Raw genomic sequence first — 22876 nt, 5'->3', positions numbered from 1 at the left:
GCTAGAATGGCTCCGGTTACAACAGAGCAACACCGTAGATGGGCAGAGCATCGTCCCCTGGTGGGCAAGCAGGGTGGATCCTGGTAGGGCACACGCAGGAGTCTGTCTGACTGCCTCCCCGCTTCTCACTTCAGAAAAATACCAAAAAAAAAAAAGTTCAGAATCCTCTCTGCCGCCTGAGGACACAGGAAGGTGGTGTCTGCCGGAGGGGAAGTGGCCGTCCCCAGAAACCAAACCTGCCAGCACCTTGATCTTGGGACTCCCAGCCTCAAGGACGGAGTCAGGCTGAGCCCGCAGACTGCAGCGTTCGCTAGGGTCCCCTGAGCTAAGTATGACAAGTGCTGTGTTTTCCCCACCTGCAACATGGGTTCTGGCCTGAGGTCACGTTTTGTAAACGTGACACCCACACCCACAGGAACACGTATGTTTGCTCGCAAGGCCAAGTCATGCTGAGCTCAACCAACACCTGTGCCTGGTGACCTCACCTGGGGTCCTTGCCCCTCCCTGATGTGGCACAAGTCCTCTAACCTCCTTTCTGAGGAACCTCTCTGGGTCTGTCACCATGGCTGCGGTGTCCCAGCAAGGGGTGGAGAGGGGGAGCGGGCACAGCTTCTCCGTGTAGAACCAGCACAGCCAGGGATAAAAATAGACTTTGGCTGAAAACCCACAATTTCACACGAAATCTCCAGGTGTTTCAAGGGTGACTCACCTAAAGTTGAAATTCGACTGTGGGGAGCATCACTTTGTGACATTCTTGCCAGATGCAGAACAGGCCTCTGTGAGGACCTGTTGGGCTGCTGGCATCAAGGGACAGTCTACAGGACAGCCAGCCCACCATGTTCAGACCTCCAGGAGTGCTGAGGTCGTGGATGGAGGTCAAGGGAAGACCGAGGAGCCATGGGGGGCCTCGGGAACGAAACCGGGGCTGCTGAGCGCGCCTGCGCGGCCGGGTTGGGTCTTACTAGCAGAGGGTACTGGGACAAATGCAGAAACCGGCTGAGGGGTCTAACCAGCCCCATTATCTCCTGGTTTGACCTTGGGACAAAGCCCTAGTGTGCAGGAAATACACAGGAAAGTGTTTGGAAACTGCCATGTCATTACTAACTTGTCCCTCACAACCCAACACAAAAGTCAGAAACTCAGCCTCCAGCTCACGTCTTCACATGAGAGATTTGGTGGGAAAGTTTTATAAAAGCATTTGGATTTAACACAACAGTAAGACCAGCTGCCGTGACAGGCTGGGTTCTTGCAGACCTGGCCTACGGTCTGCTCTGCCCCTCAGGGCTATGCGCCTGCCCACCCTCTCTGTGCCCTTTCCCCAAATGCACAGGGCTCCCCCAGCCGGCCACTGGAGATGATGTGGGACCATGGGGTACGGGGTAGGCAGAGGAACCCTAAAGGAGTGGGGAGGGACCCCCGGTGTGTCTGGTCTGGTCTGACAGGCAGACTCCTCCCACCAGATAGTGGACACAGGGACAGGGGACTTGGCAGCCTGGCTTGGCTCAGTGAGCACAGGGCTTTGCCTGGAGCTTGCTGCCAGCTGTGGCAGCCATGCATCCCAGGTTACCTGGGTGCCAGGTGAGGGGGCGCCCTCATCCGAGAAGCAGGACTGTTCCTGCATCTCCCTCGAGATAGTGAGGAAATTCAATGGTGACTTCCCTAGCCAGGGCGTGAAGTCCATGCCCCACAGGGATGGCCCTGCCCTCTGAGTTCACTGGTGGGAGGACGCAGGGCCTTCCACCCAGGCTGGCCCACCAGTCCATGATGTCTGCACCTGCTGCTCCTGTCCCCCACCATGCAGAACCAACTCCTCTTTCCTGCTTCTGCTCGGGTGGCCTTCCTGGACCTCCTCAAAGCAGTCTACCTCACACCTCAGGTGGGGTGACTGCTGTGAACCAGCCAGCTCCCGGAGGTTGTCTCTGAGCCCATCTGACAGCCTGTTGCTCCTCAGTGACTCATCGCTTCCTGACAGGGCCCCACATTCGTTCTGGGTATAAGAAGGCACCTCCTGGTCCAGTATACCCTGCCCTTCAGGAATATGGGTTCTGTGCCCGTGTGGGTGGTGGGCTCCTTCTGGTGGGAGGGGGCTACCACCCTGGACATGGAGCTGGAGCAGGAGGAGCAGAAGGCGAAGCGACCGCCCTGCATGCCCTGCGGCTGGCACGCTGGGTTGGCAGGCACGTCCCAGGTGCCTCCCAAGGATGGGAGACAGCTCGTCCCGCACGTCCAGGCAGGTGCTCCACCAAGCTTTGGCGAACGTGCCAGAGCATCCGATCTGAGACCTGACATGACCCCGGCCTATAGGCAGGGGCTCATTTCCTGAGCTGGCCTCCACTCACCCATCTGTGAAATGGGCATTGTGACCCCGGGGACATGGAGTCATCGAGGAAATGCCAGAAAGGACGGTGCCTGGAGGATGGCCTAGGAAGTGACCACCATGCAGCCCACCCTGGAACCCCCACCACCTGAGCGCAGGTTGGTCCAGGATCCTGGCCTGGAGGATGGTCATCCGCAGCCTTTGCCTGGGGGCGGGGCATCAGGGTGCGGAACCTGAACAGGCAGGAAGCAGGGATACCGTGTTTATCTGTGGGTGTCACATGGAAGTCCAGTGGTGGCCCCAGCTTGGGAGCTCGTCTGAATGCTGTGCGCTGCCCTGAGCAAGGCGATGGCACAGGACCGCTGGGACCGGGGACAAAGCCCCTGGGGGCAGGCGGGAGCACCAGGGACCAGGCGGGCAGTGTGGACATGATGGAGCAGGGTGCTAGCCGAGCTGTGCTCTCTGGGTCCCAAGTGAAGGCCCCCAGCCTTGCCTGTCCGATCGCTCAGTGACGTTCTGCGTGACCAGGCTCTGCGGGCTGGAAAGACAGCGTCTCCCCGTCCCCACCCAGCCTGACAGCACCTCCCGGCTCTCGCTGGCCATCGGGCCAGGGCAGGTGGAGGCAGGAAAGCATGGGGATGGGACTCCTGTGCTGGAAGTCAGTGCTGACCGGCTGAGAGGCAGCGCTCTGGGCCGCCCATCCATCTGGGAGGCTGAGATGGTGACTTGGCTCAGAGGCTGTAAGTCTAGGTCCCCAAGGCTGCCCGGCCATTCTCTGGGAGCTCTTCCTTTGGGTGCTGGACGTTGGGGCACGAGTCCCTGCCCTGTGTGGCATTGAGCGGTGACCCGTCTGTCCTCTTGCAGGCCAGTGTTGGCTGTCAGAGCGCCGGGGCCCAGGCCACTCTCCACAGGATGCTCAGCAGCGGCAGCAGCATGGTGGCCAGCAGCAAGCCCTGGGCCCCTGGCGGACGGGAGGCTGTGGAGCTGCAGGCGCACACCTGGTAGCCATTCTCCGAGTGGCTATGGTCATGCTGTCCGGGCAGGGCATGGGCCCCCGCCTCTCTGTCCGCACCCTCAGGGTCAGTCTGTGGGTCCCTGCAGACCAGCCAGTCCTGGGCCGTGGACTGCGGGTACCCGGGTGCCACTGCCAGTTCGCCGTCCGGCACCTTCCAGTACTCCCTGCCGCGGAAGAAGTAAGCGGCCCCTGGGGGGAGAGGGAAGTGGCTGAGCTACACACTGCGGTGCCTGAGACACAGGCTGGACAGCAGGAGGGTCAAGGGGCAGGGCTACAGGGACACAGGGAAGGCAGGATCGTCCTAGGGGGTCAGAGTCTGGACGTGGCGGGACCAGAGCCTCACAGGCCCAGGAAAGCTTGGGGGGCCACCTGCAGGCAGGGGGACAGATGAGACACCCTGGGCTTTCTTTCCTATGGAACACTATCGAGGGCCCACCATGCACCAGGCCGTCCTACGTGTTGGGGAACACAGCTTTGAAAACCGAGCAGAAGAAACTTCCGTCCTCAGGGAGCTGCCCCTGTGGGGACGGTGGACATTCTCTACCGCCAGGTCAGGGATGGATGAGAGGACAGGGCTTGCCAGCAGGGCGTCCCCATTCCCTGGGGGTTGGCGGCCACGAGTGCCCAGGTGCTGTCCTTGGCTCGGGACCTCTCCTAGCCCCCCTCTCTGGCACCCTGTCTATAGGTGGGGGGAACGGAGGCCGTGCCCTGCCCTCAGGCCCACCCTGGCTCACCGTCAGACCAGCGCATGGCGTCGTCCAGCGTGCTGGGGACACCCCTCCATGGGGGGCTCCGGGCTGGGTGGCCGGGGTCCATGCGCCGCGTGTGCTCATCGTAGCGCCAGTACAGCTGGTCCTTAAAGAAATAAGTCTTGTCATTGTGGGCCCAGGAGAAGGCAGCGTCGACGCCACCCGGCGGGAGGCCAAAATCGGAGACGGGCCGCGGGAATCCTTCCTCTACGTTAGTGTCCTTAAACACCCAGTATCTGTCTCCTGGGGAGAGAAAGAGCCGGCTGGGGCTCAGCCCACCTGCCGGCGGGGGCCCCAGCCCTGCTTCTCTTCCAGGTCACCCACCCCCATGCCACTGCCCCCACCCCACAGTACCCGCCAGTTCTCATGAGTATTTACTGAGCACCTGCTATGGGCCTGACAGCTGTCCCATGCCTGAGCACCTGCCCTGTGCCTAAGCACCTGCCCTGTGCCTGGCAGGGGGGTCCTTCCACTTGCCGGCAGTGTGAGCTCCCAGGTTCTGAGAAGGCAACCACTCTGCAGACGTGGGATGAGTAACAGCCCACGAGACGCCCTTTATTGGTTCTGCCTCATCCGCTTCTGCAAGGAGGTGAGCTGGGAGCATCTTTGTGGCAAAGACAAGACAGGCCCTCGGGCAGGATCCCCCCAGATGAGCGTGTGCCCACCTCTGCCGGACTTCACACACAAGCAGCACTCTCCGACATCACCCAGAACGTCAAGCCTGTACGTTAAACTTCCAGAAAAACCATTTAAGGGGCGTCTGGGTGAGTCCTCGATGCTGTAGTGGAAGCTTGGGGTGGCACAGCTCTGCCAGTAGGGCAGGGTGGGTGGCGTCATGTCCTCCCCCTCTGGCTTAGCAATGATCAACCTTGTTGTTCAGTAAAAAAAGAGGAAGCAAAACATTCAGAAACCCTTTGCTGGACAAAAGGGTTAGAAGAGACATTTCACCTAAGAAGATAACCTGAATGGCTGCTGATCACACGAAAAGAGGCTCAGCATCACTAATTACTAGGGAAACCACACATCAAAGCTACAGTGAGGTACCCACCACCTGATACCCACTTGGACCGCCAGTCCCAAAACCCGGAAAACAACACACACACACGTGTTGGTGAGGATGTGGGACATCATGGTTCTATGGACGGGGAAGCCTCTGAAAAGGTGTGGTGGTTCCTCAATCACACACAGAAGTACCGTGGGAACTATGAACCCGGTTCTGGGTCTATACCCAGGGGTGACAGCAGGACATCAAACAGACATTCGTCGGCCCTGACCGGGTACCTCAGCTGGCTAAACATCATCCCGATACGCCAAGGCTATAGATTCGATCCTTCGTCCAGGCACAAAGAGGAATCAACCAATGAATGCATGAATAAGTGGGACAATGAATCGATGTTTCTCTCTCCTCCTTCCTCTTTAAAATTAATTAAAAAAAAAAGGCATTTGCACACATGTTCACAACAGCATTAGTTACAATATCCAAGTGTGTCCCACAGACAGATGATAGACACAACGTGGTCCATCCACGTGTGGAATGTGATTCGGCCTGAAAAAGGGGAATCTTTTTTTTTTTTGTATTTTTCTGAAGTTAGAAACGGGGAGGCAGTCAGACAGACTTCCGCATATGCCCGACCGGGATCCACTCGGCATGCCCACCAGGGGGCGATGCTCTGCCCATCTGGAGCGTCACTCTGTTGCAACCAGAGCCATTCTAGCGCCTGAGGCAGAGGCCATAGAGCCATCCTCAGTGCCCGGGCCAACTTTGCTCCAATGGAGCCTTGGCTGCGGGAGGGGAAGAGAGAGACAGAGAGGAAGAAGAGGGGGAGGGGTGGAGAAGCAGATGGGCGCTTCTCCTGTGTGCCCTGGCCGGGAATCGAACCCGGGACTCCTGCACGCCAGGCCAACACTCTACCACTGAGCCAACTGGCCAGGGCCAAAAAGGGGAATCTTTAAAAAAATTTTTTTTTAATTGACTTTTTTTAGAGCGAGGAAAGGAGAGGGAGGGAGAGGGAGAGAGAGAGAGAGAGAGAGAGAGAGAGAGAGAGAGAAACAATCAACTTGTTCTGCTTATTCACACATTCACTGGTTGATTGTTGTATGTGCCCTCACAGGGGAGGGGGAGGTCGAATCCACAACCTTGGCCTATCAATATGATGCTCTAACCAACTGAGGTACCTGGCTAGGGAGAAAGGGAATTCTGACACCTGCTACGTGGATGAACCCGGAGAACATGTGATCTGTGAAATAAGCCAGTCACAAAAGGAAAGAATGGTGCACAATTCCACTTATATCAGGGAATGTCACATTCATGGGGAAAGAGAGGAGATGGTGGGTGCCTACCACTGGGGGGACAGAGTTTCTGTTGGGAAGACCTTTGGAGGTGACGGTGGCTGCACAACACTGTGAGTGACCGAGTTGTGCACTTACACGTGGTCAAGGTGGTACGTTTATGTTCTGTGGTCTTTACCACAATTAAAAATAAAAATTCTCTGCCAGAGACTGACATGCCCATGAGCAGGGGCGGGGATGCTGGATGTGACAACCCCGCACAGACACAGTGATCAGGGAAGGCTGTGAGGCCGGGGTGGGGTGACTGGACGGGGCAGCAAAGCAGAAGCACAGGTCCCCAGGGGCCACACTGCCAACATGTCCAAGCTGGAGCCGTGGACTTAAGTGCGGGATCTCTGGTTTCTACGTGTTGGGAAATCATCTAAGTTTAGAAGATACCGCAGTGCAGGGTCACCACCGTGATTGTGGCCAGCCCTGGGCAGCGAGGTTAGCAGGTGGGGACCCCATGGAGAGTGTGGGGGTTGGGCCCTGGGCCCCATACACAGAGGCTGGGCTGGGGAGCTTGGGTCAGGGCAGCAGGACAGCTTCACTCTGAGGGGGTTCCAGCCCTGTCACCCCCAAACACAACAGCACCTGCATGCACAGTGCGTGTGATAGAGGAAGGCCTGCAGCCCCCATGTCCCAGAGCTAACAGGGCTCAGGACTGTCCCCCTGCCCATTCTGCCGTCTCCCCAAACTGACAGCACTCTCCCCAGGAGCAGGGGCTGCTGTGCTTAACCTCAGCTCTGCCCCAGGAGTGGGTCTGTGAAGATGCAGTGACTCCCCTCCTCTGGTGGACCTGCCTCTGTGGACTGACACACAGACCTGGACATGGTTCCCCACTGCACTCAGAGCCCTACATTCTCGCCCCTCACCTGGCTCTAGCCTCATCACCCTCTTTGTACTCAGCTGGACCTTTCCTGCTCCAGGCCTCTGCACAGGCTGTTTCCATAGGTCCACCAGAATTAACTTCCTCATCAGTTGTGGCTGCTGTGTGCTCCCTAAGAGAATGAGGGCAGGGAAGGTGTGCTCTGTCCCCTGTGTACCTGCGGATCCTCACAGCGCAGGGCAGAGTAGGTGCTCAGCAAACACGCACTGGCGGGTACACAAGTGAACGGGTTGCTCCTTGCACGGGGCTTGGAGCAAACCACGGGGCTGCCTCCCATGCAGACGCAAGCTCAGGGGTCCCGGGAGCAGCCAGGCGGATACCCACCTTTGAAGAAGACAATCTTGTGGTCGATGGGGCGCTCGTACACGGCGTCCACGCCATCCAGGTGCAGTGGCAGGCCCCGCCAAAAGCGGTGGACCTGTGCCGGCTGCAGTGACACCAGGTGCCGGTCCCGGGTCAGTCGCCAGAAGTATTTGCCTGTGGGGACAGGGGCACGGCTGCAGGTGATGGGCCGGGGCCCGGGGCCTTGGGCCCAGGGTCCCCATCTACCCCTGGTGCTGGACCCTGGCAGAGGGCTTACCTTTGAAGAAGAAGGCCTCGCCACGGATCTGGGCCACCGCGTCAAAGTGAGTGCTGCACCTGTGTGGCACGTCCTTCCTGGGCCTGGGGACAGACAAAGCTGGTGGGCCAGGCAGCCACCATCCTGAGCTGCTGCAAGTGTGTCTCCAAGAGAGCCCTGTGCCAGGCCCCCAGCTCTGAGTCGTAAAGCAGTTGTGTAGAGACAGAAATGCAAATTTAAAACAGATTCCCCCGGTTAGGTTGGCCAAGGCGGGACCCCAAGTGAGCAGAGCACCAGGGCATTTGGACAGATTGGTGCTCTCGTAGATGGCTAGTGTGGCCTCCAGAAGCCAACCAGCCACTGTCCACTGAAACACTGACCACCATGCCAGGGACCCTGCTGCAGTGTGGCTCTGTGGCTCTGCCCTCGGGGGAACTCGGGGCAATGTGACCGTGACAAGTCAGCAACAGGAATGTCTGCCTGTCACAGAGCTGAGAACAGGGCAGGGCTCAAGCCCCATAGTGTGGGGGCAGCTCTCAGGGAATCCCATCTTCACTTACAATGGGCCCGCAGGCAAAAGCCAGTGCACGCTGGGCCCACTGTTGGACATGTGTGTATCTAACACCCATGTTCTCACGTGTGTGGGGGGCATTCACAGGGAGGGGCTGACTTCACTGCAGCCTCTTTCAGTGAAGAACTGTGTACTGTCGGTACAGGTGACTTATTCAACAGGTGATGTGACGAAGAAAGTTGGGAGTCACGTCTTACAGAAATGCATGACGTCAAGGACTAAGTGAGGAACGTATAAAACCATTTTTGAAAACAAAGGAAACCAAATAAGCCTAAATGTCTCTATCTGTGCTTAGCATGTTATGCAAACACAAAGGTGGTGCACAGAGGTATGCTGGGCAGTTAGTGGGGGGCAGGTATGGCTCTTGCTGCACTAAGGGGGTCTATGCCAGCCCATGAGAGCGGTGACTCTTTTTTTTTTTTTTGTATTTTTTTTTCTGAAGTTGGAAACGGGGAGGCAGTCAGATAGACTCCCACATGCGCCCGACTGGAATCCACCCAGCATGCCCACCAGGGGGCATTGCTCCGTTGTGACCAGAGCCATTTTAGCGTCTGAGGCAGAGGCCACAGAGCCATCCTCAGCGCCTGGGCAAACTTTGCTCCAATGGAGCCTTGGCTGCGGGAGGGGAAGAGACAGAGAGGAAGGAGAGGGGGAGGGGTGGAGAAGCAGATGGGCACTCCTCCTGGGCACCCTGGCTGGGATTCGAACCCGGGACTCCTGCACGCCAGGCCGATGCTCTACCACTGAGCCAACTGGCCAGGGCTGAGAGCAGTGACTCTTTAACCCAAGGACTCAGTGAAGTGACCTCCGAGGCTCAATCTTAAAAGGCAGGCAGCTTTCCCCGGCTCTCAGGATGCTCCATTGGGACACGACCTCTTCAACTTCAGGTTCATGCCCTGGCCACATGAGTGTGTGCATGGGCATCCCGCCTGCCCTAGCCCAGGCATCATGTCTTCTGAGCCACCAGTGACAACGCCTCCCCCACTGTGGACCAGTGACCAGTCCCTCTGCCCTTCCATACTCTGTCTGAATTCCTGACTCACACAGTTCCAAGCTTTTGAAATGATGGTAGTCTGATGTTAAGGGGGAGGGTGCTTGTTACAGGACAGAGGCCGAGAGCACACCACACATGTAAAACTCAACCTCTGCACGCCTGGGCTGGGGGAGCAGGTGCGCCTCCATTGTCTGGGGGCGGGGTTAGGAACAAAGCACTGCTCAGGGCTCAAGGCTCAACATGCCAAGCCACTGTTGGGGGCCATGCTGCTTCCGGGCAGACAGGGACCGCACTTACAGGGTGCTGGACCGATTGCTGGAGGGCTCCGGCAGGAGGGGAGGCTCCTCAGTGTCCGGCTGTGCGGTGGGGTACATGGACTCCCGCACGCCTGTGGAGACAGGGAGGCTGCATGGAGCCCAGCTCGCCCACCCCCCGCTAACCCCAGCACCCTGCCTGGAACCCCAGGGTGAACCCAAGGCTGCTGGGCAGACAGACACGTGCCTGCCCCGCGGTCGGCACCGGCTGCAGTGTGAGCAGCACAGGCCTCACTCCTGGCCAGAGCCAGTGGCGAGTCTGAGACGCAGGTACCTCAGCCGCCCCCTGCCCGTGACTCCGGTCCTGGGTCCAGACCCCCGAAGGACAGGAGACAGGTGTGTTCAGACAAAAACTCGCATGTGGGGCTCCCAGCAGCGTGACTGTTAATGGCTGAAGGTGGGGACGGCCCAGATGTCCATTCACACATGAATGGACATTCTTCCCTAAAAAGGGACAAAGAACTGTCTGCCCTCCCTTGGCCAGGATGCTGCTGAACCTCGAAAACAGGTCACTCTGGGAAAGAAGCCCACACACTGTGTTGATTCCCGTGACATGAGATGCCCAGAACAGGCAGGTCCATGGAGGGGGACAGGGGGCAGAAGGTGGTGGCCAGGGGCTGAGGCAGCTGTGACTGTGGAGGGTGGGGGAGGGCGGCAACGCTCCTGGAACCAGACGGGTGGGGGCTGCACCACATTGCGTGTGTAGAATGCTGTCAGATTGGGGGCAACTTAAAACGGTAAATCTTACCACAGTAAAATAACCCAGATACTGGAGGGTGGAGGGTGCTAGGGAGAACAGGGAGGGAGGGGAGGCCTGCAGGGGGGGGGCCTTAGAGGTGGGGAGCAGAAGCAGATTTCACTGGGGCGGCAGCGGGTTCCCAGGATGGGCCCCTTCCACTGTATTTCCCACATGTCACCAGCAGAGGGAGCCCCACAGCTGGCTCAGGGCCAGTTCTGGTGGTCAGCCACTACCTACAGGGTCACCTGTTATCCGGCCTTGGCTTTCCCACAGTAAAGGGGTCAGCAGCTCCCACCTCACGGGTGGTAACACCTGGACTATTTAAGACACAGGTGCTGTGCGCGGGGCCTGGGACACCCTCATGCCAGCTGTCATACCTGAGACCACCTGTGGCTTGGATGTGGGATTATGTCCGGGCTCTGAGGCTTGGGGGAGAGTCTGGGACCCTGGGTGACAGTGGCCTGTTTATACCACACACGTGCGCACATCAGACGGGGTGCCAGAGGTGGGCAGAGCTCCCCTCCTGAGAGCTCTGCGCCCAGGGGCCCCCCGCTTCTGCCCCCACCCTCGGGGTGCCTGTGCTGGCTCTGCAGGGAGCACTCACCATATAGTTGCCAGATGCGCACCCGGTCTGCGTAGGGGAGCCCATAGTGTAGCGGGTCGCCCACTGGACCCTGGTAGTAGGGCTGCATGATGGAGTGTGTGGCTGCCACGTGGCTCAGCCCGATGGCGTGGCCAAACTCATGCACAGCCACTGCAAACAGATCCATGCCCTGTGCATCTGGGGACATGGGGAGCAGTGAGCCACAGGAGGGCTGCAGGGGCAGGACGAGCTCCTACGCACAGGCCGGGTAACCTCGGGGCAGATTCTGGGCAGGAAGTGTCTGTGCCGTCCCTCAGGGCTTGTCTGGGTTCCTGCAGCGGCCCTATGGGGTCGACAGGGGCCCTCAGGCCTGGGGTCCCTAGGAAAGGTCTGAGGCAACCCTGTCTGTACAGGCCAAACAGTGAATGCCTCAGGCCTGGCAGGCCATCTGGACCCCAGGTCACAGAGCCTGCTGTAGGTCTCCCAGGCCCCACAGAGCCAGGGCTCCTCCCCTCCTGTAAGGCCCATGTGCGGACTAATGCCACATGGCTGTGGTCCCTGGGAACCTGTGGCTTCTCTGCCTGCTAGGACTCGGCAGGACGGGTGCCGTGGCTAGGCCTCGTGGCTCCTAATCCCTCCTGGCAACTGAGACTGGGACGAGGACAGGCCCACGCAGATGGTCGGAAGGCCCAGGAAGCCTTGTCCTGTTGTCCCGGGCCTACAAGCCCAGCCCATCCTAGCTCGCTGGGGTCACTGCAGGGGACGGCAGGGCAGAGTCGACCTGAACTGGAACTGCTCAGTCGTCCTCAAAAACTGACAGGTGTGTATGGGGTCTGGACGCCTGGAGGTCCCCCAGCTTCACGGGGTCGTGTGGCCCCAACACCCTGGGGTCCATTGGGACCACTTGGGTCATGCAGGGTCCCCAGGGCTCAGCCTAGACGCACCTGCGGACCGGAAGGTCCAGGTCTCGTCGTCATCAAAGTGGGTGTCTCCTGCGGTGTGGTGGTCGCCTGGGAAGAAGGCATGGGCCACCGTGCCACCGGGGCCGTCGAAGGGGTAGCGGTCATTGTGGTCAGCCTTGGAGAAGTCGATCTGGATGTCAGCGGCATTGCCCGCCACCTCATGGAAGTTCAGGGGCGTGATGTCGCTCCAGACCTTCAGGGCGTAGTGCATGAGCGCCCGCACTGTGTCGCGGCCCAGGGCCGAGTCCCTTGGGAATGTGCGTACCCTAGGGCAGGCGGGTGGGCAGGTGGGACCAGAGCTGAGGGGCAGGTCACCAGGACAGGCCAGATGCCCTCACCCAGGCTGGAGTGTGCTTCCTGGACTGTCCTTCCCCGGGGGTTGGGAGTCCATTTGGAAATAGAGTTTTGCTCTGTGATTAAGGCAGGGATTGAGGCAAGACCACCCTGGACTAGGGGGGACCCTAAATTCACAGAGGGCGTCCTCATAGGACACACAGCCAGAAAGGATGGAGTGACAGGGCCAGGGATGGACTCCCCTGCAGAGCCTGGGAGAAGCCAGCCCTGTCACACCGGACCTTGGCCGTCTAGCCCCCCAGAACTGAGAGAACAGAACCCTGTGTGGGCATTTCTCTCAGCAACCCCCCACACACATTAAGACTGGGACAGGCCAGGTGGAGCTGCCCACCTCCATGACAGGTTCCTCTTGTTCCACTTGGTTGGGGCTGCAGCCTGCCGCCTCCTTCGAGCAGGGGCCGCAGCAGGCAGGTCGGGCAGGGAACAGCGCGGGGTTTTCATCAGCGCCAGGGTGGCCTCGTCTGCAGGGGGGCGGTGGGGGTCAGGAGCTAGGCCCAGCTCACTCCCTGCCTGGGGTGCCCAGCAGCCCCGAGGGCTGTCCCCCCTAGCTAAGTGGGACACCGAGTTTGGTGGCCATTTATTAGCTCGTGGCAGGGCTTATGACCAGTCATAGGGAAACCCACGGGGATCAGTACTGCAAACTCCTCCTGAATTTCCCGTGACACACGCCTGGGGACAGATGTGTTCCTGTCACGCAGCCTGAAGAAGGTCCTTACAAACTGGAATTCGTTGCCAACATGTAAAAAAATGAGGTGCTCACTAGACCCCCCCCCCCACCACCACCGATTTCTGCTTTCTCTAGGAAGGCTGGGAGTTTGGGCAGCTCCAGGCAGGTGCCTCGCAGGGCAGGTTTCCAACAGGCCCTGGGGGGCCACCTCGTCCCTATGGGCATGGAGTTTGAGCCCCTGCTCTGCAGTGGAGATGGGGGTCTGGGTGTAGCTGTGCCCACACCTGGTTTGGAGGGTGAGGGTGACCACAGAGGGGCTCTCACATGGTGGGACTCTTCAGTCCTGCCCTAGGGACCGTAGGCCTGTCCCTAACTCCCACTCCACGGGCAGGCTCTGGGGGCACGTAGAGGCTGGAAGAGAGGGGGTGTTAGGAGAAACAGGCTTCGGGACTGACCCAGGACTCCGGTGGCCTCCAGCCCTGCAAAGCGCTGCATGGCCACAATGGCCTTGAACAGCTCCTCCTGTGTCTGCAGCTGCCCCGTCGCAGGGTCCGCTGGGGGCAGGTAGCCAAACCTGCTCAGCCATTCCTGAGGCAGAGAACAGAGCAAGGTGAGGTGGGGGCTGCTGTGAGGGGCAGGCCTCGTCCAGCCCCAGCCCCTCATCAGCCCAGAAGACACCTCTTACCCCTCCCTTAAGTTCCTTTACAGGCAGCTGCTGCACATGGATCCTAACGTGCTTGATGTCCCCGGAGGGTGAGTGAGCAGTTTACACCCTGCATGGCTGCTCAAGGCAGCATGCCCCGCCTCACTGCTCCTGAGGCAGCAAAATGCCCAGGGGACACTTAAGAAAATTAAATTTAGAAAAGGTTCTTGAGGCCCTGGCCAGTTGGCTTAGTAGAGAGAGCAACGACCTGACGTCCCACGTTTGATTCCTGGTCAGGGCACACAGGAGAAGTGACCATTTGCTTCTCTCCCCCTTCTCTCCCTCTTCCCCTCTTGCATCCTGGCTCGATGTGTTCAAGCGTGGCCCTGGGCACTGAGGATGGCTTGGTTGGTCTGAGCCCATCAGCCTCAGGTGCTAAAAATAGCTCCATTGGTTCTGAGCATCATCCCAAGACAGGGTTGCTGGATGAATCCTGGTCAGGGCGCATGCGGGAGTCTCTCATTATCTTCCCTTCTCTCACTTAAAAAGAAAGGAAAAAAAAAGAAAGAAAAGGTTCTTGAACGTGACAAATTTAAGCCCTGCGTTGACTTGTGAGGTAGCAGGTCTCAGACCCGAGGTCTGAAACCCACACTGAGAAGGGCGATGGGCTGAGATGCCGAGCTGCATGTACATGACGCAAGGCTGCCCGGGCTCAAGCCCCACTCAGCCACCTCCTTGCTGTGCAACTGAGGCAAGCTGCCCAACCCCTCTGGGATGCTCCCTGTCTGTGGGTGGAGGACGGATGTGAGGACACAACAAGACACACTGGGAGGACCACCCACCCCCGGGGTGGGCTGCCTGTAAGCTGTGATAACAGCTGGGTGTCTGCACTGAGTCGAGCCCCCTCTCCCTGGCTCCCTGGGGTTCACCAAGGAGCTGCTCCCATTAGTCCCTGGTGGCCTGGCCAGGAGACCCCATGCTTCTAGCTTTCAGAAGCTTCGGGAACACTTCAGCTGGCTTTAAAACGTTTGCCAATGCTGAAAAGCTGATTTTAGCTGCAGGTCTGAGTGTCCGCCTCTATGTCCACTTGCAGAACAACAGGTGGCGGTAGGGGGCAGAGCTTCGGTATAGGTGCCACTCGGGTGGGTGCTGCACCCCCAGGTCAGCCGCCACCGGCACCTTCCCGAGCCTGGGGAGCAACACAGTTTGCAGCCACCACCGGGTGCAAGTCTGTAGGAACGAGGCCAAATCTGAGGGACCACTGGGGGTGGCTCACGCTTACAGCAAGCCTGGCTTGGGGATCAGCACCCTACATCTCGGACATCCTGCCTGTCCTGTGCAGACCCTTTCCCCCATGGCTTGAGTCTCACAAAGCCGGTCCACTCCCCTCCCAGGGACGGGTGTCTAAACCAGCCTCCCCCACCTGCCAGCTCATCCTCGTCTCGGGAAGACACAGGCAAAGTGCCAAGCAGCTGAGTTAAAAAAATTTTTTTTCCTGATAGTTAATACATTTTGAAACATCAGAGGAGGCGAAGGAGGTGGGAGGGGTTTGGGGGTGTTAACCACGAGGACAGCAGACCTTAGGTAAGGTTGGGGTACCTGTGGGGGGGACTGGTGCCAAGGCGGCCCCCACCCTCAGGATGCATGCGCTGCATCCACACCAGGCTGGGACCCGCCCCCAACACCTAGGAGTCCAGAGCCGCACGGGGTGGGGCGGGGGCATCCCCTTCCTATGCACCCATCCGACCTCCCCCGTTCCATCGCCAAGGTACCCGCATCTCCAGGGCAACAAGCTGCACCGGGAAGGGTGGTACTGAACCTTCCAGAAAGCAGGGGAGGGGGAGGGGTGCTCAACCTGCAGTGGTTGCCCCTCTTCCAAGTACCCACCAGCAGAGCCGGTATGCAGAGAGGGAAACTGAGGCCCGGGAGGGGGCGCCCTGCCCAGGCACCCGGCCGGCCACTATGGTCACCGCCAACCTTCCCTCGCCTGCTTCTCCCATGCTCCCAGTTTTACAATGATCACCAGTGGGCACCACGTGCATCTGGGCTGTGCTCCCTGCTAACATGTGTCCCTGCGCCCATAAGTGCCCTCGGTGACCTTTAGTATGTTTCCTGGGTGCAGCTACCACGCCGGGGGCAGTGCATACTGATCCTCCACTGTGCCCTCAGCTGGCCACGAGGGGCAGGGTAGTGGCCTGCGCTGTGAGGCCAGGACACTGGTCAACGCGAAGCCCTTGCTGTGCAGGCTGATCACGCAGCTCTTCCCAAGGTGGGGAAGGGGCGGCACAGAAGAGCCTTGCGTGCAGGCACGCGGGGGCAGGGCTGGAATGAGGCCAGCTTGCTGGACACATGCTGGCCCCTGGTGCCACGTGGGGGCACTCTCCTGCCTTGCCAGCCCTGGTTCCTGAGGCTGCCCTGGCCTGGGATTTGGCATCTCTGCAAGGGAGCTTAGAGACAGATGACTGAACTGTCAGCCCCCCTCCACATTCCATCTCTGAGTGGACACCACCAGCCTCCTGGTACCATTAGGTCCACTTACAGCTGAGGAAACTGAGGCCCTGATTATTAGCACAGGGAGTGGCTGGACACTTGGGTGATACCTGACCCTCCTTGGACAGTCCATTGACACACCCTTACTAGTGTTCATGTGTCAGGTGCTGGGGCGACAGCAAAGACTGGGGAGACCCCCCTCACCATCACCCTCGGGAGCGATAGTCTTGTGGGGACCCCTGATAAACAAGTGAAACAACTGACAGCATGGACAATCATTATGATGAGGGATCCTGACCGCTAACGGAGGCCGGACACTCTCCGTCACTAACCTGCCTCAAGCACACCGCACCCCTCAGGGATGGGGGTGCATGTCTGTGGGGTTTGTTTGTGCTTGGCAAGCAGCAGGCACTCCATGAAAAACTGCTGAAATCATGAAGGGGGATGCTTTTATCTCCATTTTACAGAGGAGCAAACCAAGGCACAGAGAGGTAAGGACACCTGCCCGCCGTCACACGTGGAACCTGAGCCGTGTGGCTTCAGGGCTCGTTCTGTAACTGCTGTGCTGTGGTGCGAAGTGAGGGCACCTTCGCTGGTTTCAGGGATGAATGACCCTGGGGGTGACCTGAGGGAGGTGAAGGAACTGGTCCTGCAAAGGCCCCGAGGCAGCCTGGGAAGTTCGGGGAGCAGAAGGGGGCTGAGGGGCAGGAAGAGGGAGGGAGGGAACCTAAGAAGCAGGCACCTGTCTCTGCATCCTGTCCAAACCAGTCCCACCCCTCTGAGAGCTGGTGGTGCTAGAGAGCGGCCCAGTGGCTGTCAGTGACTACAGGACAGCTGCAGCACCCTTCATGTGCACCCGCAGCCCCTCTCCCGAAGCCCAGGCTGCCCTTACCGAAGGGACAAAAATCGCAGATGCTCAAGAACCCTGCCCATCCCCAAATCCTTTCAGCCTTCCCCATCTCATCTCCCCCCTCGGACATGACTTACTCCCCACCAGACGCTGCTGTGAGTCATTCAGGGGCATCACCCAGGTAACGACTCACTGCCCTGCTCTTGTGGCCCCATTGTACAGATGAGCAGACTGAGGCCAGTGCTGACTCAGGTCAGAAGACCGTGAGCAGCAGCCGGGTATTCACACCATGAAAGGGGATCAGACACCCACCCGGCTCAACCACAGGCGTCCAGCACAGTCCTGCCCAGGCCACACTGGCTCCCACACCAAAGCCCACACAGGCTTCTTAGTCCCTTAGTGTTGGCCGGCAGCCCAGAGCCTGAACTCACCAGTTGAGGACATGCTTGGGAGTGGGAGGGGCATGGGAATAGGCTGGGGGCGGGGCTTAGGGAGTGTGTGTGTGTGGGGGGGCTCTTAGGCCGTTCTTATTTTTATAAGAAAGCGTCTGGGTAGGGGAGGGGCCTGGAGCAGAGGGGACATGATCTTCTCTCTGTTAACCCTTCCCAGCTCTCTGGTTCCTGGCGAAAAGCAGATGGCCAGATTCTCCACTGCGCTATATTGGGCCCACAACTTCCTAGGGCGCTGGGACCAAAGGCCACAGGCTGAGGCCAGGATGAGGAAAATGACTGTCACTCTTGCCATCTCCCAACCTGTGCGGGCCCCAGGAGAGGGCCAGGCTGCCCCCAACAAAATCCTGGCTCCCATCTCTCACCATCACCCCTGCCCTGCTCAGCCCCCTGGGAGACACTGGGTCCCTGACAGTGCTGTTCATCCGGGCCAGCCTCATACACCATCTCAGCCACTAACCTGTCACCCATCCAGGTGTAGGAGAGCGGAAGTTCCACCATCAACACGCCATGTGGTACAAGGTGATGAGAACTCCCTGTTGCTGGGAGCAGAAACTTTAGAGCAGGGGTCCCCAAACTACGGCCCGCGGGCCGCATGCGGCCCCCTGAGGCCATTTATCCGGCCCCCACTGCACTTCTGGAAGGGGCACCTCTTTCATTGGTGGTCAGTGAGAGGAGCATAGTTCCCACTGAAATACTGGTCAGTTTGTTGATTTAAATTTACTTGTTCTTTATTTTAAATATTGTATTTGTTCCCGTTTTGTTTTTTTTACTTTAAAATAAGATATGTGCAGTGTGCATAGGGATTTGTTCATAGTTTTTTTTTATAGTACGGCCCTCCAACAGTCTGAGGGACAGTGAACTGGCCCCCTGTGTAAAAAGTTTGGGGACCCCTGCTTTAGAGGGCATGTTGGGAAACGTGCCTGGATGCTACATGACACACCAAGTCTGTCCCCCAGGCCTCCGTCCAGCAGGGCCTGGTCCTCACACTGCACTCGCCGTCACCAGGCACCTCTGGCATCACCCCTGGCCCCAGCATGACACTAGGAGCAACCCGCACGTCCGTGCCTGCACCTGCTCCTGGCTAAAGGGTGTGCCATCTGACACAGACTGTCCTCCTGGACAGATTGCAAGGTGGAGACAACAGGCACACACAGTGGCGGCACGTTGTCATCTGAGAAAACAAGGGGACAAGGTCCCAGTGCTCAGACACTTCTGGACAGACCCTAGGGTGGAGGGGACGCTGCATTTCTCCTATAGCCCTGCCCATAGCTCAGTATTGTGCTCTGGGTATTACCTACTCAGAAAGAATGACAAACTCAGACCCAGGAGAGCACAGCACGGGCCCTTCTGTCCCACTCCATTGGCCTGATGGCCATCCTCTGTTTGGCTTTGTTCCTCAGCTAACGCTGGGGGGCTGGGCTGGTGGACACCCTCCTGGGACAAGCAACTGCTTCCAACCCACGGGCTCAGCTCTGTCAGGATGACGCTGGGTCGCACTTACACAGGGGCCCTTCTCCTCACTGGCGGCTGCAGACCTGAGTATCCAGTCAGTGGGCCCCCCCACCCTCCGTGGTCTGCAGAGGGGGGTGGGAAGGAGTCCGGCTCCCCATAAATCTCCGTGTCTCCAAGCCCTTTTGCACTCTGGGGCTCAGACTCTGAGGTGTCATTCCCTCAAAGGCCACCAGAGGCCACCCTCTGGCCACAAACCAGGGGCAAAAGGCAAGAAAGCTTCTCCCAAACCAGAAGGGAGAGAGGGCCCTGGCCTCCATAGGATGGGGACTCTCCCAGCAAGGCCAGCATCCTCTGCCTTCTCCATTGGGCTGGACGCCAGGGCTCTGCTCTCTCTGGGCACCAAACTTGGGAGCCACATCCCTCTGCCCAGAGCACCCCAAAAGGTGCGACCCGGGTGACCCCCTGGGTGCTGGGGAGTCCATAGAAGCAGGTAGGGGAGGAGGTGCCCGGCTGGAGCTGGGACGGGTGTGCCTGGCCGCTGTCACAGGGTGGCAGGGAGAATCTTCAGACATGCACTGGGTGTGACGAAGGGATTTGGCTGCGCAGGTGTTCCAACTCCCAACTCTGACCTCCATTAGCCTTCCAGGCCTGGGTTCCACTGTCACTCAGCCCAAACCTGATGGCCCCCGAGGGTTTGCTCCATAAGGGTATCCAGGAAACCCCCAGCTCCAAAGACCCCGGAGGAGGTACAGGTGTAGGCACACAATCTCAGAGGCAGTTTGGTTGGGAGGAAGCTGACTGTGGGGTCCCTCAAACATCTGTATGCAGGGACCCTCACTGCACCCTCCCTGATGGTTTTGAGGATTGGGGCAGCCAGATGGGGGAGGCCAGGGCCTGTTTCTCACGCAGAACCCGTGGCCAAGTCCTGCCAAGCACGGGGTTGCAGATGCCAACCAAATGTCTCCGCCTGTCTGAAATCCCCCCCGGAGCTCCATAATACCAATGGCACTGGGAGAGGGGCTCGCCAGCATCGCTTTAGGAGACTACCGGGGTATGTGGGCCTTTTGCCGCCCTGGCGCTAAGGACCCTGACCTGGATCCTTGCATCTGAGAGCAGCGAGGGCAGCTGCAAGGGTGAAAACCTCAACAGGAATCTGCTTGATCCACAGGCACCCTTGCCTGGCCTGCCCGGCCTGGGGGTTGGCGGACCCTTACAGTCTGATCTAAATCTTCCAGGTCCAGAGGAGGCTCCAAGCCTGGTGGGCTGCACGGGGGAGGGATAGTGGGAAGAGGCCACTGCCGCCGCCTCCAATTCGACTCCCAAGCCACTGAGACAGCTGGTGTTGGAGGACGTGGGCGCCGGGGAAGACGCTGGGGTTGCATCTGAGCCCGGGACCGGCAGGGGGACTCCATCACACTTAAGACAGAGCCATAGGTGCAGCAGGGCAAGGCTGGGAGCCCTGGCAGTGGAAGTGGAGGTGGCGCAGGGCCCAGATCCATGCCCGGGGAGGAGGGAGGGCGCGGCTCTCTCGCTCCCCAACACCTTTCACGAAACCAACTCAAGAACCGCCCGCGTTCCGGGTGCGCACACTCCGCAGCCCCGGCCTTTCCTCGGTTGTGGGTGCGCGCCCCTCTCCCACCCTCCCCCGGGAACGCACACGGGCTGCACTTCTCCCCGGGCTGCGGTGCCTGTCTGACCCTCCTGGGGTCCCCCTTCGGGCCGCTCCCAGCTGGGAAAGGAGCTCGGGCCAGGCGCCCCCCGCTTCCCTCCGCGAGCTCCTGCGACTGCGGCGCGCTCCGAGCGCACCGGTCGAGGAAGGGATAGGCGCCAGTTCCCAGACCCGGTGCGCGCGCGTCCGAGACTCGGCCCGGCGCCGCCTCACCTTTGCTGCCGGGGAAATGGGTCCAGGGTGCCCGATGGGTCCACCCGCCCGGGACCGCCTCGCGGCTGCGCACTCACCACCCCCAGGCTGAGGTCCTCGGCGCGGGGCGCGGGTGCGGCGCAGCCCCCGCGGGCCCCCAGTAGGAACAGCAGCAGCAGCGGCAGCAGCGGGACCCAGGCCCAGGGGCGCGGGGGGCCGGGCATCGCGCTCACAGGGCTGGCGGCGCGGCGCGGACGTCCCCGCGCCCCGCGTCCCGAGCGCCCCGCGCGCCTCTCCTGGCGGACTGAGCCGCCCAGCAGCGGGGCGGGGCGGGACATGCTAATATATGCTAATGAACCGTCAGCGTGCCTCCGCCCACCTCCTTAAAGGGTCCCCCCCCCGCCCCGCGCTCCGCGGGGATGCTCAGAACGCTTTCTGCCCGCTACGCGAGTCCTCCTGGGGACCGGGCTGCGGCGGCTCGAAGGAAGGCGTTTGCCGAGTGCCCCAACCAACACGGTCCTGAGCGGGCGGGTCGGTGCTGAGTCCAGGGGTCCGGGCCGCTGCCCGGGGAGCTGACCCCGGCTGCCGCTCGGACCCCGCGCGAGGTCTGGATCCGGGCGGTCACGGTTGGCGACCCCGCGCGGCGGCGGCGGCCGCTAGGTGGCGCCCTTGCACCGCAGTGGAAAGCGGCGGAGTCTGGGGGGTGGGGGCGAGAGCCATGGGGGTGGGGGGCGGGCTGTGGGCCGGGACTGTGGGAGGGGCTGAGGTTAGCGTGGGAGGCTTGGGGTAGGCTCCCGGGAAAGTTTAGGAGCGGTGGGGGCACGGGTAGGAGCATGGGTGTCCGGCGGGGTCAGTGGTCAACGAGGGTGGAGGGTCTGGTCACTGCGTGCTTGGGGAGGGGGTATTCCTGACTTTTGTTGGTGCTTCGCGTGCGCCAGGCGCATGCTCAGAGCCGCCCACGTATAATCTCCTTTCCTTATCACGTCTTGGTAAAACTGAGTCCCATTTCAAATGGAGAAATCGAGGCCCAGTGAGGTTAAGTAACTTGCTGGAGGTCACGGAGCCAAAGGATATCGGGGTTCTGTCCTTGCCGGGGCTCCAACTGCACCCTCTCCCCTCTTCAGCCCCTGGTCACAGCTGGTGTTGTCATGATTTAAGTCTCATTCCGCAGGCAGGGAAACTGAGGCTTGGGCACTTCCACTGAATCCAGGTCCCCCGGTCTGAGGGGCTGAGGGATGGGTTCCTGGCAGTCAGTCTCCTCCCTACTGTCGGCCCCCAGTGATATGGCCTTGTTCAACCTGTCCTTGTTACTCCTAGAGCAGGGGTCTTTTTGGCTGAGAGCCATGAACGCCACGTTAAAATGTAATTCCATGAAAGCCATACAACGACCTGTGTACAGTACACATTATTCAATAAAAATTTGGTGGTGTCCTGAAGGACAGCTGTGATTGGCTCCAGCCACCCACAACCATGAACATGAGCGGTAGGAAATGAATGGATTGTAATACATAAGAATGTTTTATATTTTTAACACTTTTTTATTAAAGATTTGTCTGTGAGCCAGATGCAGCCATCAAAAGAGCCACATCTGGCTCACGAGTCATAGGTTCCCAACCCCTGTCCTAGAGCCTCGCGGGCCTCCTCTGGAGATTGTACACCTGCCTTAGAAGACCATTATGTTGCCTGATGGCAATTATGGGCAGTGAGGCACCCTGGCATCCGTCACTCTGCACAGCTACATCCCCAAATTTTGTTCAGGTGCATTGGGACAGTGTGGCTGCCACTGGCAGAAACCCAGCTCAAACTGGCTGTCGCCTAGGAAAGGGAATTTATGGACTTTTACTTTGGAACATCCCAGAGTACACTGACGTCAGGTGAGGCTCGATCACGCAGTACAGGGTGTGATCAAAATGGGGGTTCTCTCCCCATCTCTGGGGGCTTCATCCACAGGCAAGATTTCTCCAAATGGCAGCAGAGATGGAATCTCCACCTGGCACCCTTCCAGCCCTGCCTGGCATCCTTCCAGCCGGCAAACCCAGCCGCACAGTTTCCTAGCCTCAGCCCCAGAGCCAACTGTCATTGGTTAA

General features: G+C 59.5%; 1 protein-coding gene across 2 annotated transcripts; it reads right to left on the bottom strand.

Moving 5' to 3' along the window:
• Positions 1-193: 193 nt before the first annotated feature.
• On the bottom strand, positions 194-21050 carry MMP17 (matrix metallopeptidase 17). Of its 2 annotated transcripts, none has more exons than XM_066371216.1 (10): positions 20888-21050; positions 13497-13629; positions 12706-12835; positions 12003-12286; positions 11080-11256; positions 9720-9810; positions 7879-7961; positions 7623-7775; positions 4067-4324; positions 194-3521 (listed from the first exon to the last, which is right to left on the bottom strand). In XM_066371216.1, exons 1-10 carry the CDS (start codon positions 21011-21013, stop codon positions 3196-3198), a joined length of 1761 nt encoding a protein of 586 aa, XP_066227313.1. In that variant the 5' UTR covers positions 21014-21050; the 3' UTR covers positions 194-3195. The 2 variants fall into 2 exon arrangements, with proteins under 2 accessions (XP_066227313.1, XP_066227314.1); XM_066371217.1 differs by lacking the exon at positions 20888-21050 and adding an exon at positions 20811-20842.
• Positions 21051-22876: the final 1826 nt, after the last annotated feature.

This window comes from Saccopteryx leptura, chromosome 2 (genome assembly GCF_036850995.1).
Source record: "Saccopteryx leptura isolate mSacLep1 chromosome 2, mSacLep1_pri_phased_curated, whole genome shotgun sequence".
Taxonomy (NCBI): domain Eukaryota; kingdom Metazoa; phylum Chordata; class Mammalia; order Chiroptera; family Emballonuridae; genus Saccopteryx; species Saccopteryx leptura.
Note: the sequence above shows the minus strand (reverse complement) of the source record. Positions and strands in the feature narration are given on the sequence as shown.

Bases quoted from the DNA above. Each gene is read 5' to 3' on its own strand.
- MMP17 (XM_066371216.1), bottom strand. From the start codon at position 21,013: ATGCCCGGCCCCCCGCGCCCCTGGGCCTGGGTCCCGCTGCTGCCGCTG. The intron at 12,836-13,496 runs GTCAGTCCCGAA...GCCCCCCTGCAG, and splicing joins GGAGGCCACCGGAGTCCTGG to ACGAGGCCACCCTGGCGCTG. The intron at 7,962-9,719 runs GTAAGTGCGGTC...GTCTGTCCCCAG, and splicing joins AGCAATCGGTCCAGCACCCT to GCCCAGGAAGGACGTGCCAC.